Raw genomic sequence first — 16,314 nt, 5'->3', positions numbered from 1 at the left:
AGATCAGGTCAGCTGTTTTTTAACTAGCTCCACAAAGTAGATTTGCCAGATTGCAAAATGTGCATTTCTGATACAATGTTCTTATTATCAGAAAGCATGGGAGGAGTCCCCGTGGCACAGAGGTTAACGAATCTGACTAGGAACCATGAGGTTGCAGGTTAGATCCCTGGCCTTACTCAGTGGGTTAAGGATCCGGCGTTGCCGAGAGCTGTGGTGTAGGTTTCAGACGCGGCTCGGATTCCGCATTGCTATGGCTCTGGCGTAGGCCAGCGGCTATAGCTCTGATTAGACCCCTAGCCTGGGAACCTCCATGTGCTGCAGGAGTGGCCATAGAAAAGGCAAAAAAAAAAAAGAAAGAAAGAAAGCAAGCAAGCATGGGAATAATTTTCTGATGAATTTTAAATTTTGAAACATTCATCAAAAGAAGGGTATAGTTTCCATATTTACTTATAACTAACAACGATGCATTCACAAAGATACAAGAAAACAGTCCCTTAAAATTAATATAGCCGAAGAGAGTACCATTACTCAATTTTCCATAGCTATAATAAATGTTACGATAAGAAAAGGAAAAAAAAAAATCTCAGGTTTATCACTGAATGACTTTCAGTTTACCAATAAGGACTCTACATTAAATGTGTGAGCTTACCAGCAAATGGACTCCATAATATCTTGGCTGATGTTGCCAATACTTTTCTTACTGCTTTGTGGAGCTCTTTTCTTGCCTGGTAGGTGATTCCTAAAATGATTACAAATTTAAATAAAACCAAGTATGTACTCGTTAACGCTACACTCCAATACTGCAAAGAAAAAAAAAAAAAAACGTACAAAACTTCAATTTTTTCCAAAAAGAAAATATAAAACAGAACTTTCTCTTTTTATTGTCACTATTAAAGCAACTAAAACCATTATGGGAACACAGAACTCTAGATCCCAAAATCAGACTGCTTTTCTAGTCAGGAAAAAAGTAAAAACAAAACAAAAGCAAAAACATTATCTAACTAAAGGTAACGAAAAGCCTCATATACGAGTCAAGAAAATGTCACTTAAAAATACCCCTCTCTAAGTAAAATGTGGCACTGCATTACTAATGAGGTTAAGCTTCACTCTAGAGGTAAATTGTAAGCTATAAAAATTACCTGTGGAACTGAAATTGTCACACACCATAAAAGCAGGTTGAAATTACAGGAGGGTAAAATAATAATAAATACAAATAGGAGAGAGTGGTGATTTATACAGCTGTTGACAGAGGAGTAGCAAAACCTGCCCACTCAAGGACCATAACATGCTCAGAGGCAGTTATTCTGGCTGATGATATAGGAATAGGAGCTGTAATTCTCATGTGATGTAAATACAAGGCTACTCATATTCTGACTAAAGAGCCGCCTCTGCTGTAAAACTTCATGTGCATCAAGCAATTGTCTGATTACTAACTGGGTTTCCACGCGACCTAAATGTGGCAAAGGGAAATGTTCTGACCAGTAAAAACAGGTTTTGCAGCCTCCACGACCGATTTTTTTCCTTCTGGAAATAAACTGGTATTCATATTTATGAACCCATCTCATGAGTTTAGTGTGCATGAAAAAATGCCTTAGAGCAAACGTATTTCTAAGGGACAAATCATGTTTTTTTTCCCCTAGGGCCGCACTCGTGGCATATGGAGATTCCCAGGCTAGGGGTCCAATGGGAGCTACAGCGGCCAGCCTACACCACAGCCACAGCAATGCCAGATCCGAGCCAAGTATGAGACCTACACCATAGCTCACGGCAATGCCGGATCCCTAACCCACTGAGCAAAGCCAGGGACTGAACCCACAACCTCATGGTTCCTAGTTGGATTCGTTTCCACTGCACCATGATGGGAACTCCACAAAATCATGTTTTTATGCTTGCTAAACTGAGGACAGAGTTCCCGACTGGACCTCTAGCCTGGGAACCTCCATATGCCGTGGGTGTGGCCCTAAAAAGCAAAATCAATCAACCAACCAATAAAAACATAAATAAAAAAATTAAATAAACTGAGGACCAGCCTCCGAACTGACAGAGCCCTCAAAAAGGTGTGGAACTCCAGGTTTAGGCCAAGATATCTGGCTGGTCTTCACGTGACTGACTCAATGACAGGAGAGCTGCAAATGTGGGTTAAATAAGAAAGTTCAAAATCTGACCTTCAATTCATTCTTTAGGAACTTGATTCTCACAGAGTTTGGTGATTCTTAGTGAACTGAACTTACTTTATTAATACTGTTTTAAATACTCATTTAAAGTTTTTTTCTTCCAGTTTTATTGAGATACAACTGACATAGAGCTCTATGTAAATTTAAGGTGTGCAGCATAATGGCTTGACTTACATACATCATGAAATGATGACCACAGTAAGTTTAGTGAACATCTACTATCTCATATAGACACAAAAATTAAAGAAAGAGAAAAAAACCTTTTTCTTTGTGATGAGAATTTTTAAGGTTCATTCTCTTTGACAAGTAACAGACAGCAGTGTTAGGTACATCTATATTTACATTTATTAATGCTGTGCAGCATTACTCCCTAGTACAACTTATAACTGGAAGTCTGTCCATTTTGACCACCTTCATCCAATGCCCCCTCCCCCCCCACGCGCCCCTCTGGTCATCACAAACCTGATCTCTTTTCCTATGAGTCTGTCTGTTCTGAAGTATAACCGACCTACGACACTGTGTCAGCTCCTGGTATACAACACAGTGATGCCATATTTCTACACATTTTTAAATGATCACCACAATAAATTTAGTCACCATCAGTCCACATACAAAACAGTGTGTAATTAGGAGTTCCCGTCGTGGCGCAGTGGTTAACAAATCCAACTAGGAACCATGAGGTTGCAGGTTCGATCCCTGGCCTTGCTCAGTGGGTTAAGGATCCGGCATTGTCGTGAGCTGTGGTGTAGGTCGGAGACGTGGCTCGGATCCCGCGTTGCTGTGGCTCTGGCGTAGGCCGGCATCTGCAGCTCCGATTAGACCCCTCGCCTGGGAACCTCTGTATGCCACAGGTGCAGACAAAGAAAAGGAAAAAAAAAAAAAAAACAAAAAACACTGCGTAATTATTGGCCATATCCCCACACTGTACGGTTCACATCCATGACTCATTTATTTTCTAACCGACAGTTTATACCTCTTAATCTCCCTCACCTATTCCCGCTCTTCCCCCCATCCTCACCCCTCTGGCAACCACCTGTTTATTCTCTGTATAAATGACTGTTTCTGTTTTATTATGTTCATTCATGGTTTATTTTTTAGATTCTACATGTAAGTAAAACTATACAGTATTTGCCCTTATCTATCTGACTTATCTCACTTAGGATAATATCCTCTGGGATATATGCATGATGTTGCAAATGGCAAGGTTTCATTCTTTGCTTTAACAGCTAATATTCCATTGTATACGTATTACACACCTTCTTTATCCACTGACCTATGGATGGGCACTCAGGTTGTTTCCATACCATGGCTACTGTAAATAATGCTGCAGCAAATAGAGAGGTGCATAAACCTTTTAGCATTTTCTTCGCATAAATACCCAAGGGTGGAATTGCTGGATCATATAGTAGTTCTGTATTTAATTTTTTAAGGAATCTCCATACTATTTTCCACAGTGGATATACCAATTTACATTCCTAAATACTCATTTTTAAATTCAATAACTAGCTTCCAAAGATGGAATTACTATACATGTTCACAAAGATGGGATTACTTTACTATGAACTTACCATGACTTTCTCTTTTATCTAAAGAAACTGTGTGCACATATATATATGACTTCATTTTTTCTCTTTCTACCACTTGAGTATCTAATGTCAAAGACTTCTTCAGGGCCAGAACTTCGTAAGTAATAAATAGAGAACCCCTTAAAAAGAAACAAAAAATTCATCATAAATATATGATCTAAATATAACACAGGAGCCACTTTTTTTTACTGGGCTTTTCACAGAACTTCTTTCTTTTTTATTGGGAAACATAATACAGAGTAATGTGCATACAACACATATTATACATACATACGTATAAATGTAAACACACATTTCAGGTTACCAACTAACAACGAATAGCTGCATTACCACATCCAGGCACAGAAACAAAGCTGTAACAGTATCCGACATCCAAGTGGGTCCCCCCCTGATCCTGACCCGCACCCATCTCTATGGCTAGTTATTATTCTCTTATTATAATAACATCCTTGCTTTTCTTTATAGATTACCACCTAAACATGCACCTTTGTTTACTTATTGTCTTTTTGTTTGTTTTTAGGGCCACACCCATGGCATATGGAAATTCCCAGGATAGGGGTCCAATCAGAGTTGCAGCTGCCAGCCCACGCCACAGCCACACCAGATCTGAGCCACGTCTGCAACCTACACCACAGCTCACAGCAACATCAGATCCTTAACCCACTAAGCAAGGCCAGGGAGTAAACCTGCACTAGCCTGGTTTGCTTTCCACTGAGCCACAACAGGAACTCCCAACATGCACCTTTGTTTTTCGTGTGGGTTTTTTTTTTTGTCTTTTTTTTAAGGGCCACACCCACAGCATATGGAGGTTCCCAGGCTTGGGGTTGAACTAGAGCTACAGCTGCTGGCCTACACCACAGCCCTGGGGTTGAACTGGAGCTACAGCTGCTGGCCTACACCACAGCCATACAACATGGGATCATACATAGGATCAGCCATACAACAATGTGGGATCCGAGCCACATCTGCGACTTACTCCACAGCTCTCGGCAACGCCGGATCCTTAACCCACTGAGCAAGGCCAGGGATCAAAGCTATGTCCTCGCCGGCATGCACTTTTAAACAACAGAGCTGGAGTTCCAGTTATGGCTCAGTGGGTTACAAAGCTGACTGGTATCCATGAGGATGCAGATTTGCTCCCTGGTCTCACTAAGTGGGTTATGGACCCAGTGTCGCCATGAGCTATAGTGTAGGTCACAGATGCAGCTCGGATACTGTGAGGCTGTGGCTGTGGCTGGCAGCAGCAGCTCTGACTGGACCCCTGGCCTGGGAATTTCCATATGCCTCAGGTGTGACCCTAAAAATAATAATAAACTAAACATCAGAATTTAGTTTTGTCTGTCTGTGAATGTCACAGGAGTGGAATCCCACTGTGTGTATTCTTTTGTTCAGCCATCTGCTTTGTAAGATGCATCCGTGTTATTGCATGTAGCTGGAGTTCATACACTTACATTTTCACATGCTATGTGATTCATTCATTGAATGGCTATACTACCACTATCTGTAATACCACAGCTGGCCTAGTTTGAGTCTGTTACAAACAATACTGTTACGAATTGTATGTATCTACACTGTACATATATGTATATGCTCCTCTAGGGTACACTATCTAGAAGTAAAATTACAGACTTTCTGAAAGTATACATATTGTTCAATTTTACCAGACAATGCCAAAATGTTTTCTCAAAAAGATTAGTCAATTTGTACTCCTATCACCAGTATATGAAAATTTGTCCTCTCCTAAGAGTTATACCTAAAATAAATTTAAAATATGAAAAACAAGGTTGTTTGCTGTGTTTCCCCAAATGAAGGATTTTTCCCCTAATCAGATTGACCTAACACACTCCCTAAATCCACACACAAAGGCTGCACTCTGTCAGCAGTCGGAGCTTAGAAACGACAGTTATATTAAGACTTCTCCTGAGCTTTCCACCCTAAAGCAAAGCAGGTAAAACAGAAAGGCCAGGCACAGGCCAGCACCAGATGAACAGAGAGGAAGCTCTCAAGAGTCATCTCCTCTGTTGAGGAATCTGAGCGGCCAAAAAACCCCAAATCTATTCAGTATTCATATTATGCTTTCCATGAAAGACAAAATTTTTTACTAGAAATTATGAATAATTTTCACTATATTCCTGAATATAACTGTGATACAAAGAAACTGCTCTATAGAAAAGAATATACATTTTTTTTATCTTTCGCCTGGAATGAGTCAAAGAAGAAAGTCATTACCTTACAATGTCATGGATAAATGTATGTATCTGGATAAAATGGCAAATACATCTTCTTTATCATTTTATCATCTAAGACTTGATTTTATGTTTATACTAATGAAAACAAGTATTATTAACAAAACACTAGAACAGTATTCAAATATATACTTAACATACATATGTACCCCCTCTCCTCTCTCTAAAAAAAAAAGGAAATAAAATAGGATGAAAAATAATATATATTTTTTGTCTTTTCCTAGGGCTGCACCTGGGGCATATGGAGGGTCCCAGGCTAGGGGTCTAATCGGAGCTGCAGCCACCAGCCTGTGCCAGAGCCACAGCAACGAGGGATCCAAGCCGCATCTGTGACCTACACCACAGCTCATGTCAACACTGGATCCTTAACCCACTGAGTGAGGCCAGGGATCGAACCCACAACCTCATGGTTCCTAGTCAGATTCGTTTAACCACAGAGCCATGATGGGAACTCCGAAAAATAATAATTTTTTGTGGCTGCGTCCATGGCATGTGGAAGTTACTAGGCTAGGGATCAAACCTGAACCACACTCTTCAGGAGTTTAAGTAAGTGAATCAAGACAACACTGAACTGGTAGAACTAGGGATTAACCAGTGATGTATCAACATGTTTACAGATTCCAAAATCTATACCATTTCACTACCTCATGCTAGCTCTAAATCACTTCCATTGAGATTTCAAACAGTAGTATAAAGAAGCCAATTAATATTTCACAGTTGACACTTACCCTAAAATAAGTGATCCAGTAAACTTTATTAAATTTCCTTCAAAAAGAAAGGGAAAAAAGTCAATGTGATGAATTTCATTTTTAAAATATGACAGGAAATAGCCAACAGTATAAATTTCTACCAATGTCATACATACTCAGGGAAGACGTTATTGATATTTTCCCATTAATATCTTTTCCTATCAACACATGCTTTATCTCCAGATACCTAAAGAATGACCCTAGAGGCACTGAGTACAAAAATACGATCGAAATTTCACACCCACTGTCCTTTCCTCACCCCTTCCTCCGCCATCCCTCACCAAATCAGGAAAAGACCCTTGTTTTGCTGCACCACTGATGCTTCCAGGCCTACAGTGCTTCCACTGAATGAACGTCCAGGGAGCTAACTTCCCTTCTGACTTTTTTTTAGTTCAAGACCAATTAAATAAAGGAATGAGGAGAATGCTCCCTATCACTACCTAACACATATTAAGGGATTATGCTTGTGAAGCAGGGACACAAAATGATATTTTCTAAAGTAATTTTGTTATAATTGGTAGTTAAGTGACATATATAGGTAGTCTTATTTAAAATATAGGTTACAGGAATTCCCGTTGTGGCTCAGCGGAAACAAATCTGACTAGCATTCCTGAGAATGCAGGTTCGATCCCTGGCCTCACTCAGTGGGTTAAGGATCCAGTGTTGCTGTGAGCTGTGGTGTAGGTTGCAGATGTGGCTGGATCCTGCGTTGGTGTGGCTGTGGTGTAGGCCAGCGGCTGCAGCTCTTATTCAACCTCTAGCCTGGGAACCTCCACATGCCACAGGTGCAGCCCTAAAAAAACAAAGATATAAATAAAATAAAATATAGGTTACATTTTAAAAGTTGATTTATAAATGTTTTATTTGGAACGTGGAAAACATTTTTTAATCTTAAAGTCCTAGTGGCAGACACAGCTAGCTGCCTAAACAATACACACAAGCCCCTTAACTAACATAACCTGATTACTGTCTACAAATATTCAAATTCCCAGACTCCTCTGCAGTGACAGCTGGTTGTGCAACACAGCTGTAGCTAATGTATATATTGATGCAATATATCTACATAAACATATGGATATAGATAGAAGTCCACAGAGAGAGATTCCCTCATCAAATAAAAAGACAAAGCCTCATAACACAGCTTCTGACATTCCTGCCTTCTTGACGTCCTGGGATTTAGCAACATCTTATGACCATCAGGTCAGTAACATAATAGGGCGGGAAGATGGGAGAATTGAGAAACTGCAATTCCTGCCCTAAACTGTCTCCATCTTGACTTTCTCTTATGTAAGAGAAACAAAAACCTTACTAATTTAAGCCACTATAGTCAAGTTTCTGTTACACATGCTGAACACAAAAATACATGATGGTTAGGTACTATGGGAAACGCACAAAAATCCATGAAGTCCATGATTTGCTGGTGTACACAGGTAGCCCTCTGTTTGGAGCTTCAACTTATGCTGCCGAGAACACACTTCCCCTCCCTCCTGAGGGATAAGAAACGCGTCCTCCCGACTCCCCACACGTCAGCTGAGGGAGACGGACACTGCTCCTGGACTCTAGGACCTAGTGGTTCCAGAACAGGAAAGAGGACTGTTCCAGAGAGTCTGTGGACATGAAATCAGACCCTTGGAGCTTATGGAGTGTCAACCCCTCTGGGATGGTCTTCATTCCGAGACACACACACACACACACACACACACACACACACCCCCGGCCGCCATGGGTGTTCTTTTTCACTGGGCCCTAAGAACAGAATGCACGCACAGCCTTTTCTCCCATCTAAAGTATATTCACTACTCTTGAGTTTATTCTGCTGGAAATAATGAGAGAGAAAAGCTCCCTTCTCTGTCCTTACTCCTTTTTTTGGCTTTTAAAATACAAAATCACAGCATTTTCTAGATGAAAAGAATCTACCTTAAAAACTGATCTCTTGGAATTCCCTTGTGACACAGTGGTTAAGGATCTGGCACTGTCACTGCAGCGGCTCAGGTCACTGTTGTGGTGCAGGTTCAACCCCTGGCCTAGGAACTTCCACATGCCATGAGCACAGCCAAAAAAAAAAAACAAAACCCCAAAATAAAAAAACTGATCTCTCTTAAAGATCAAAGGGCAGTTTCATGAGGACAGGGACTGTGTCTTAGTCAATACTGTATCCTCAGGGCCCAGTAATACAGAACCTGGCACACAGTAGGATGAATGAAAGATGACCTCAGCCAATATTCTCATAAAGATTAATGATAAATAATATTAATAAATGAAAATAGTAGGTTAGTGCTAGATCCTACGTCCCTTTAGGGCAAGCAAAACATCTTCCTGACTCACCACTGAATTCTCAGAACCTAATACATATGCCTGGCCCCGTGTTTTAGAGGAGCTTATTAATAAGCAGCTGCTCCACTAGCTTGCAGTGACACTTAAGTTGAGTTTAGAAGAATGAGTGTGAATCTGACAGGAAACACAGAGGAGGAAAAAGACCCCAAGAAAGAGGAGTATGTGTGGTGCTGGGCCTACAAATTTGGGGTAAACCATTGCAGAGGAAAGACACAAAAAAATCTGAGATTTATAATGGTTAAAGGAGTTTTCATAGACTGGAAAGTTAACTACAATTCTATCACTATTGCTACAAGCAAAGGTTGTTTAAACCGCACTCACTGATATCTCTCCAGTATGTGTGGCTTTTCAGCGGAGGAGTTGAGGTTCCCATTCTTCTGCAACAGATGACGCAATACGCAGCCAGAGACATTCTGCGTCTAAATAGAAAAATTGTAACAAATTTAACAGCAGCTAATTAAAAATATTTCTTTTAACTGTAAGAATATGACATAGTCACAATAGGTTGCCCACAGAATTAGATTTTTCTACATGCAGAAAAAAACTTTTCAATTAAAAAAATTTTCTCCCTGGAGTTCCCTTCATGGCTCAGGGGTTAACAAGCCCGACTAGCATTCATGAGGATACAGGTTCGAGCCCTGGCCTTCAGTGCGTTAAGGATCCAGCACTGCCGTGAGCTGTGGTGTAGGTCGCAGACACGGCTCAGATCCCGCGTTGCTATGTCTGTGGTGTAGCCGGCAGCTACAGCTCTGATTTGTAGCCTGGGAACCTCCATGTGCCGCTGGAGCGGCCCTAAAAAGCAAAAATAAGTAAATAAAAAATAAAATCTTTGAAATTTGTTACTTGTTGGCATCCTGTCAGAGAAAGGGATGTTGCGCAACCATTTCATCAGCTGCGTAAAGATGATCTAAAGACGATGTAATGATTTCTAGAACAACTCAGTATTCTAGAACCACATCAGACTGTCTTTCGATGAGACAGTTGTTCTTTTTTCTTTTGCGATAAGGGAAAAGAAAGAAGGTGCTTGAGGAATTCATGTGAGCAGTGGTCCTTTGGTTCAACATTTTAAAAACTTCCGGCCGCTTTACAGGGATTAGAGGGAAACTGCGTGGTGTACAGGTGTGAGAAACATCTGCTGGCAGTAACACAAAATAAAAAGCTGTAACATTCTTTCTTGGGATCCTAATACACTAACTGATGACTAAGCAAACCAGCTGAGACAACAGGTAAACTTGTAAAAGGTCACTGTCTTAAAGATCACAGTTTCTCATTTTCTCACTCATTTACAGCGCTGTTGCGCTCTCTCTGAGATGTAAAGGTAATGGTAAAAGCGATGTAAAGACAGCAACGGAGGAGGTGCTTACAAAACCAGGGCAGAATGAGACGTAAACTACTTTAAGATTTGCACGTTAGTTAGAATGCAGAGCAAAAACATGTACTGCTTCCTTCAATCCTGACACCTACTATGAAAGCGGTCAACTAAATATACAGTGTCAACTATAATGTCAACTCTAAAACATTATACGAATATTGTTTACTATTACCTCTCTGGCCTAAAAACAGGCATGGTATTATTTTAAATACGGCGTCTCCTGCCACCAAGTCCTGGACACAAATCTAAGTAGACTGGAAATATACTTCCTCATTTTATTTCCCTCTAGATTTCTGCAGATGACTTCATCGGCCATTTCAGCTTTTTCCAGAATAAACTGCTCCCCTTCTAACTCTCTAACTTTAAACTCTCTTAGTGTCTTGATTATTTCTAGTTCACTGTTCTGGAGCCTCAGCAAATCTTCCATCCTTGCCTTGCCAGGACTGAGCAGCCATCTGAGGTTGGACTTGCCTCCCTACCCAGCCTGGCTCCTGGGGGCAGCTCGCTGCCTCTCCCTAAACACCAGGGCCCCGCCCCCTGCAGCCCTCACCTGAAACGTGTGCCTTCTCTGTTCCCACACCGGGACAGCCAACACAGGGAGCAGGGAAGACAAGACGAGCTGGGAGCGGGTGCTCAGGATGATCGTTACCGCCCTTAATCAGTTCTCCTCTCATCCCCACAGGGACCACTCTAGATATGCACACACTCTGCCAAGTGTCCCATCCTCCTCTGTCCCTCTCCAATGATCCTGCCTATTAGTTCACTCAGAAAATTAAGACTATGAAAGCCCTCAACTTCTGCCCACATACCTACAAGCAGGGATCAATTCAGGTATGGATCAAAATTATTCAAATGGGAAGGGGGCCCATTAATACACACACACAATCATAAACATCAGAGACTGTAATGAAAGTGATTTAGAATGAGAAAAGATACGACAATCAATGGAGTTAGAAATGTTTGATACCTTTCTTCTGAGCTTTCATTACACAGAAATGCTTGAACAGAAATGCTTCAGGATTACACACTGCTGTCCTCTCCCTGCCAAGGGCACTACAGCTCCTAGTGACTCCCGGCACTCAAAGGGACCCAAGCAAATAAGGCACCCTCCAGCCTAAGCTTCCTAATGCCACAGGAAATCCGTATATGGTCAACATCCGTATCTTTATCTACATCCCCTTTTCCAGATTCCAAATGGATTTTTACCCGAATTATTCTTTCCTGTTTCTGAGGAAAAGGTCTCGTCCCTTCTTAAAGGGAAATGTACCATCTATGTTCTAGATCTCATGTCTTCCACTTCCGAGGGGACCCTGATTCATCCATTATCTGCCTTTCTCATCGTCACACACTCCCTCTCTTTCAGGTCTTTCTAGTGGATGTCCACTGTTCTCCCAGCAAAACACAAAAATAAAACAAAAGGAGTTCCCGTCGTGGCGCAGTGGTTAACGAATCCGACTAGGAACCATGAGGTTGCAGGTTCGGTCCCTGCCCTTGCTCAGTGGGTTAAGGATCCGGCGTTGCCGTGAGCTGCGGTGTAGGTTGCAGACGTGGCTCGGATCCCGCGTTGCTGTGGCTCTGGCGTAGGCCGGTGGCTACAGCTCCGATTCGACCCCTAGCCTGGGAATCTCCATATGCCGCAGGAGCGGCCCAAGAAATAGCAACAACAAAAGACAAAAAGACAAAAAATATATATAAAAAATAAAATAAATAAAAAAAAAAATAAAACAAAAACCAAACAATTGGAAAAAAAATGTAAACCCTCCATGTACCCAAGTGCCTCCAGCTACTGCCACTGGCCCCTTTCCTTCCTCAGGTTCTTTCCCTAGAGTGTCTTCCTCTGACCCTGAGCCCTCCCTAAGGTCACCAATGAGTGACATCTTCATTGCTAAGGCCACCTTTCATTTTACTTTGTCTGAAGTATCTGATTACTCCCTCCTTCCCCCTCTAGCTACTATGACACTCTGTCTTCTAGTTTTAGTCTCACATTTCTGGCTGCTCCATAGTGTCCCCAGTGATTAGATATGACTCCTCCCCACACCAAGATCTAACGTACTGAGGATCCCTTTCTGGAGTTTTGTTCCACTGATATATTTGTCTAATCCTGCGTCAATAACATAATGCTTTTCTTAATTCCTATATCTTTAAAACAAGCCTTGATAGCTTCTAGAGTGAGTGCCCCTACCCCCATTCTTTTCAGGATTATCTTGGCTATTGAGATTTTTTGTTGTAACTGAATTGAATTACAGATTAATGGGGGGAGAACTAATATCACATGGAGTCCCTTCATTCATGAAGAGTATATCTTCATGTCTTCTTTTAGATCTTTTGTAATTTTCTTCACAAAGGTCACGGATACTTTTTCTTTGTTTCTTCCTTTCAGGGAAAATTTCAAATGTATACAAATGTAGAGAGAATAATAAAATGAACCCCATTACTCAGCTTCAAAAATTACCAATACATGGTCAACCTTGTTTCATCTATACCTGCTCTAGCCCAATGTAACTTGTGCATGACAAACATTTTCTCTATCCGCACTACTACTGTAAAAATATGCTAGAGTGACAAGGAACTGAAAAGTTAATCTTTTTAAATTGTAATTAATTTTAAATAGCCACATACGGCTAACCATAAAGCTGGATATGCAATAGTGACCTTAAAAGAAATCTTAGAGGAAGGAACCCTACTACCAGATACTTCCTCCAAAACGGCAGAAATTATCACTCTCACAGAAGCCCTGCATCTCAATGAAAGTGAGATTATTATCTATAGTGATTCAAAATATGCCTTCCTGGTAATGCATGCAATGGGGAATTTGGAAGGAGGGGGGCTGCTCATTTCCAAAAGTAAAAAAATTAAGTATGTCCAAGAAATCCTGAGATTGCTAGATGTGATACAAAAACCAAAGGAAGCAACAATTATGCACTGCCCAGGAGATGAGAAATCTGTCTAACTTCAAAAGGTAACAACAGAGCAGATCAAGCAGCTAAAGAAATGGCCCAAACTAAAACTCCTCTGGACATGCTCTGATTCTGAGTGTGAGCCTAAACCAACTGAGCCCAAAATACTCACCTGGTAACCTTGAAAGGTCAAGAGAATGGGGATTTAACCCCACCTGTTTGGAACCTGGAACACAGCTAGTTAATAACCAAGGAAAGGTTTTGATTCCTAAAAGCGTAAAGAAAGAAGTACTCGGCTCTAAATATCAGAACACCCACTGCAGGAGGAGCACCACTCTACAATGGATACAAGATTTTATTCAAAGACCTATTATGTACAAGACTGTTCAGAGTTATACAGAAGTGGATGGCCTGTGTCAAAAATCACACAAAAAACGGGCCTCCTCCCCATGATATGGGCGCTCAGGGGAGGTAGGGGACGGTCCAGGGGAAGACTGGCAGGCAGATTTCGTGGGCATGTCCACGACTAAAGCAAACTTTCATTATCTGCTGGTAGCAGCAGACCTTTCACAGGCTGGGTGGAAGCATTCTTGTATCAGATACAGGGGCTTCTGAGATGTTGACGTCTTTACTTAGAGAAATAATTCCCAGGTTTGGACTCCCCAGCTCAATTCAGAGTGAAAAGAGAAGTGCTTCTGTTGTCAGCATTACATAAGGGGTTTCAGAGCAACCTGGAATAAAATGGAATGCACATGTGTCCCGGAGACCTGGTCACCTGGGAAAATGGAGAAGATAAATTATACTTCGAAAAGGACCACAGCCAAAATCCGTCAAGAAAGTAATTTAACATGGGAAAAAAATACTGCCAGTTGCACTGCTTACAATCAGGGTGACCCCTAGAAGCAGACTGCAGTTGAGTCCTTATGAGACACTGTATAGGAGACCATTCCTCTCTATTTTGAGCAGCTAAGCAGACAAACTTCTGATCAGAAGATAAAAGACTTATATATTCTCAGGTATGTACAAACATTGGGATTCGTTCTCAATGCTACACATAAATTTGCTAGTATCAGGATAACATAACCTACAGATGCCCCATCATCAGATAAAATGGGGGGTTGGGGACAAGGCACCTTGTAAAACCTGGAAAGAAATACTCCCAGAAAACCCTTCCACTGCCAGAGTGGGGCCTTTCCAGGTTCTGTTAGTAACCAACCCTCCCGTTATACGTGATGGCGTTAAGCCTTGGACCCACCACTCTCAGGTAAAGGAGTGGTCCCTCTGGCACCTCCTGACAACTCCGGTCCATCACAACTCAAAGGTGAAAGCTGCTGCCACGAGCAGTGAAGAATCTTGGATCTTCTTTAGAAGAAAACAATAAGAAACGAAAGGAACGGCTCATTACATTAAGGTAATGACTGTAACTTTTCTATTGCTGATAGAAAGTTACAGTCAACTGATCTGCATACCAAAAACCCCATCTTTTTTGATCCTGAAGGTTATTCCCTAAGACCAGTTCTGAGTTTTCAAGATAAAGCTACTTTTTACTCTTTCACTACAATTATACTACTACAGAACTGAAGCCACACTCTAATCTAGATTTACCCTTTACCCATTTTTTGAGATTGACTGACTACATGGGGTCCAGGCTGATGGGGTAATTTTTCAGAGCTGCCACTCAACTGGCAGGAGGAGCCAGCCATCACTATGTGTCAATAGGATTGGATGGTGACTTCTCCACAGGGTTCTGGGTGTTATAACGGTAAAGGGCAGTCTATCACCTGTTTCTTATTATAATACACTTGGCCTGTTTCTGTAAGCAGGCCCCATCCCCACAATTACCTCCAGACTCTGCTAGCCCCTAGTCAGAGTCACTTAGTGTAACCTGGTGGGTAAGGACTAACAATGGACAAACCAGAGAAGCCCTAGGGAGGCCTTATGGACCATAGAAACCACCCTTATTACAGCAAAACCACGACTCATACTACTTTGTTCTGGGGAACCCAACACTTTGGGGTGAACACTTTTTATTTTTTTTTTTTTTGGTCTTTTTGCTATTTCTTGGGCAGCTCCCGAGGCATATGGAGGTTCCCAGGCTAGGGGTCGAATCAGAGGCATAGCCACCGGCCTACGCCAGAGCCACAGCAACACGGGATCCGAGCTGCAACCTACACCACAGCTCATGGCAACGCCGGATCCTTAACCCACTGAGCAAGGGCAGGGACCGAACCTGCAACCTCATGGTTCCTAGTCGGATTCGTTAACCACTGCGCCACGACGGGAACTCCTGGGGTGAACACTCTTAACCTGAACTGCTCCCAAGCAATTACTCCCCAACTGAACCAGCACCTGGTCAGGCAACACTGGCCACAACCTGAGAGAACAAAAAGAGATAGACTGGGAACCTGGGAGCCAGGTTAGGGAAGATGAGTCAGGCAGAAACAGGTGCCAGTGGGTTCAGTCATGGCAAGGAAAACTATTATTAACCCAGACAGACGGATTAATAGGGGTATTATTTTAGGAAGAAGGGAGAAGTTAGAAAGCAGCCTGGGAGACAAATGAAGCTTTGAGGCAATGCATAAATCAGACCTAGAAAATAATGGCAAAAATGGACCTATGCAAACAGCCAGCAAAGCCTGTTAAGCATGCTGATCCAAATGGAAGCCAAAACAGCATCTAGGCAATGGCCCGCTATACTGGAGCCAGAAATCCAAAAAGCCAAGCTCTGGAAAACCTATGGCCCTCATGGACTATGGGATATTTTGAGCAGTAACTGTAATTTTTTTGTTGTTGTCCTTTTTTGTCTTTTCTAGGGCCGCACCTGCGGCATACAGAGGTTCCCAGGCTAGGGGTCTAACCTGAGCTGTAGCCGCCGGCCTATGCCAGAGCCACAACCGCATCTGTGACCTATACCACAGCTCACGGCAACGCCGGATCCTTAACCCACTGAGTGAGG

General features: G+C 42.0%; 1 protein-coding gene across 5 annotated transcripts in view; it reads right to left on the bottom strand.

Moving 5' to 3' along the window:
- SERAC1 (serine active site containing 1) overlaps positions 1–16,314 on the bottom strand; it is a 65,759-nt gene that overhangs the window by 41,630 nt on the left and 7,815 nt on the right. For all 5 annotated transcript variants that reach the window (XR_007133485.1, XM_047769840.1, XM_047769842.1 and 2 more), the window contains exons 2-5: positions 9,411–9,508; positions 6,735–6,771; positions 3,743–3,879; positions 650–739 (exon numbers count right to left, since the gene is read on the bottom strand). Coding sequence is in view for 4 of the 5 variants with exons in the window: in XM_047769840.1 (XP_047625796.1) it covers positions 650–739; positions 3,743–3,879; positions 6,735–6,771; positions 9,411–9,501 (355 nt within the window). In the remaining variant the exon portion in view is untranslated. The remainder of the gene's footprint in view (positions 1–649; positions 740–3,742; positions 3,880–6,734; positions 6,772–9,410; positions 9,509–16,314) is intronic.

The sequence above is a fragment of the Phacochoerus africanus genome, chromosome 2 (genome assembly GCF_016906955.1).
Source record: "Phacochoerus africanus isolate WHEZ1 chromosome 2, ROS_Pafr_v1, whole genome shotgun sequence".
Lineage (NCBI taxonomy): Eukaryota > Metazoa > Chordata > Mammalia > Artiodactyla > Suidae > Phacochoerus > Phacochoerus africanus.
This window is presented reverse-complemented; position numbering and strand designations above follow the sequence as displayed.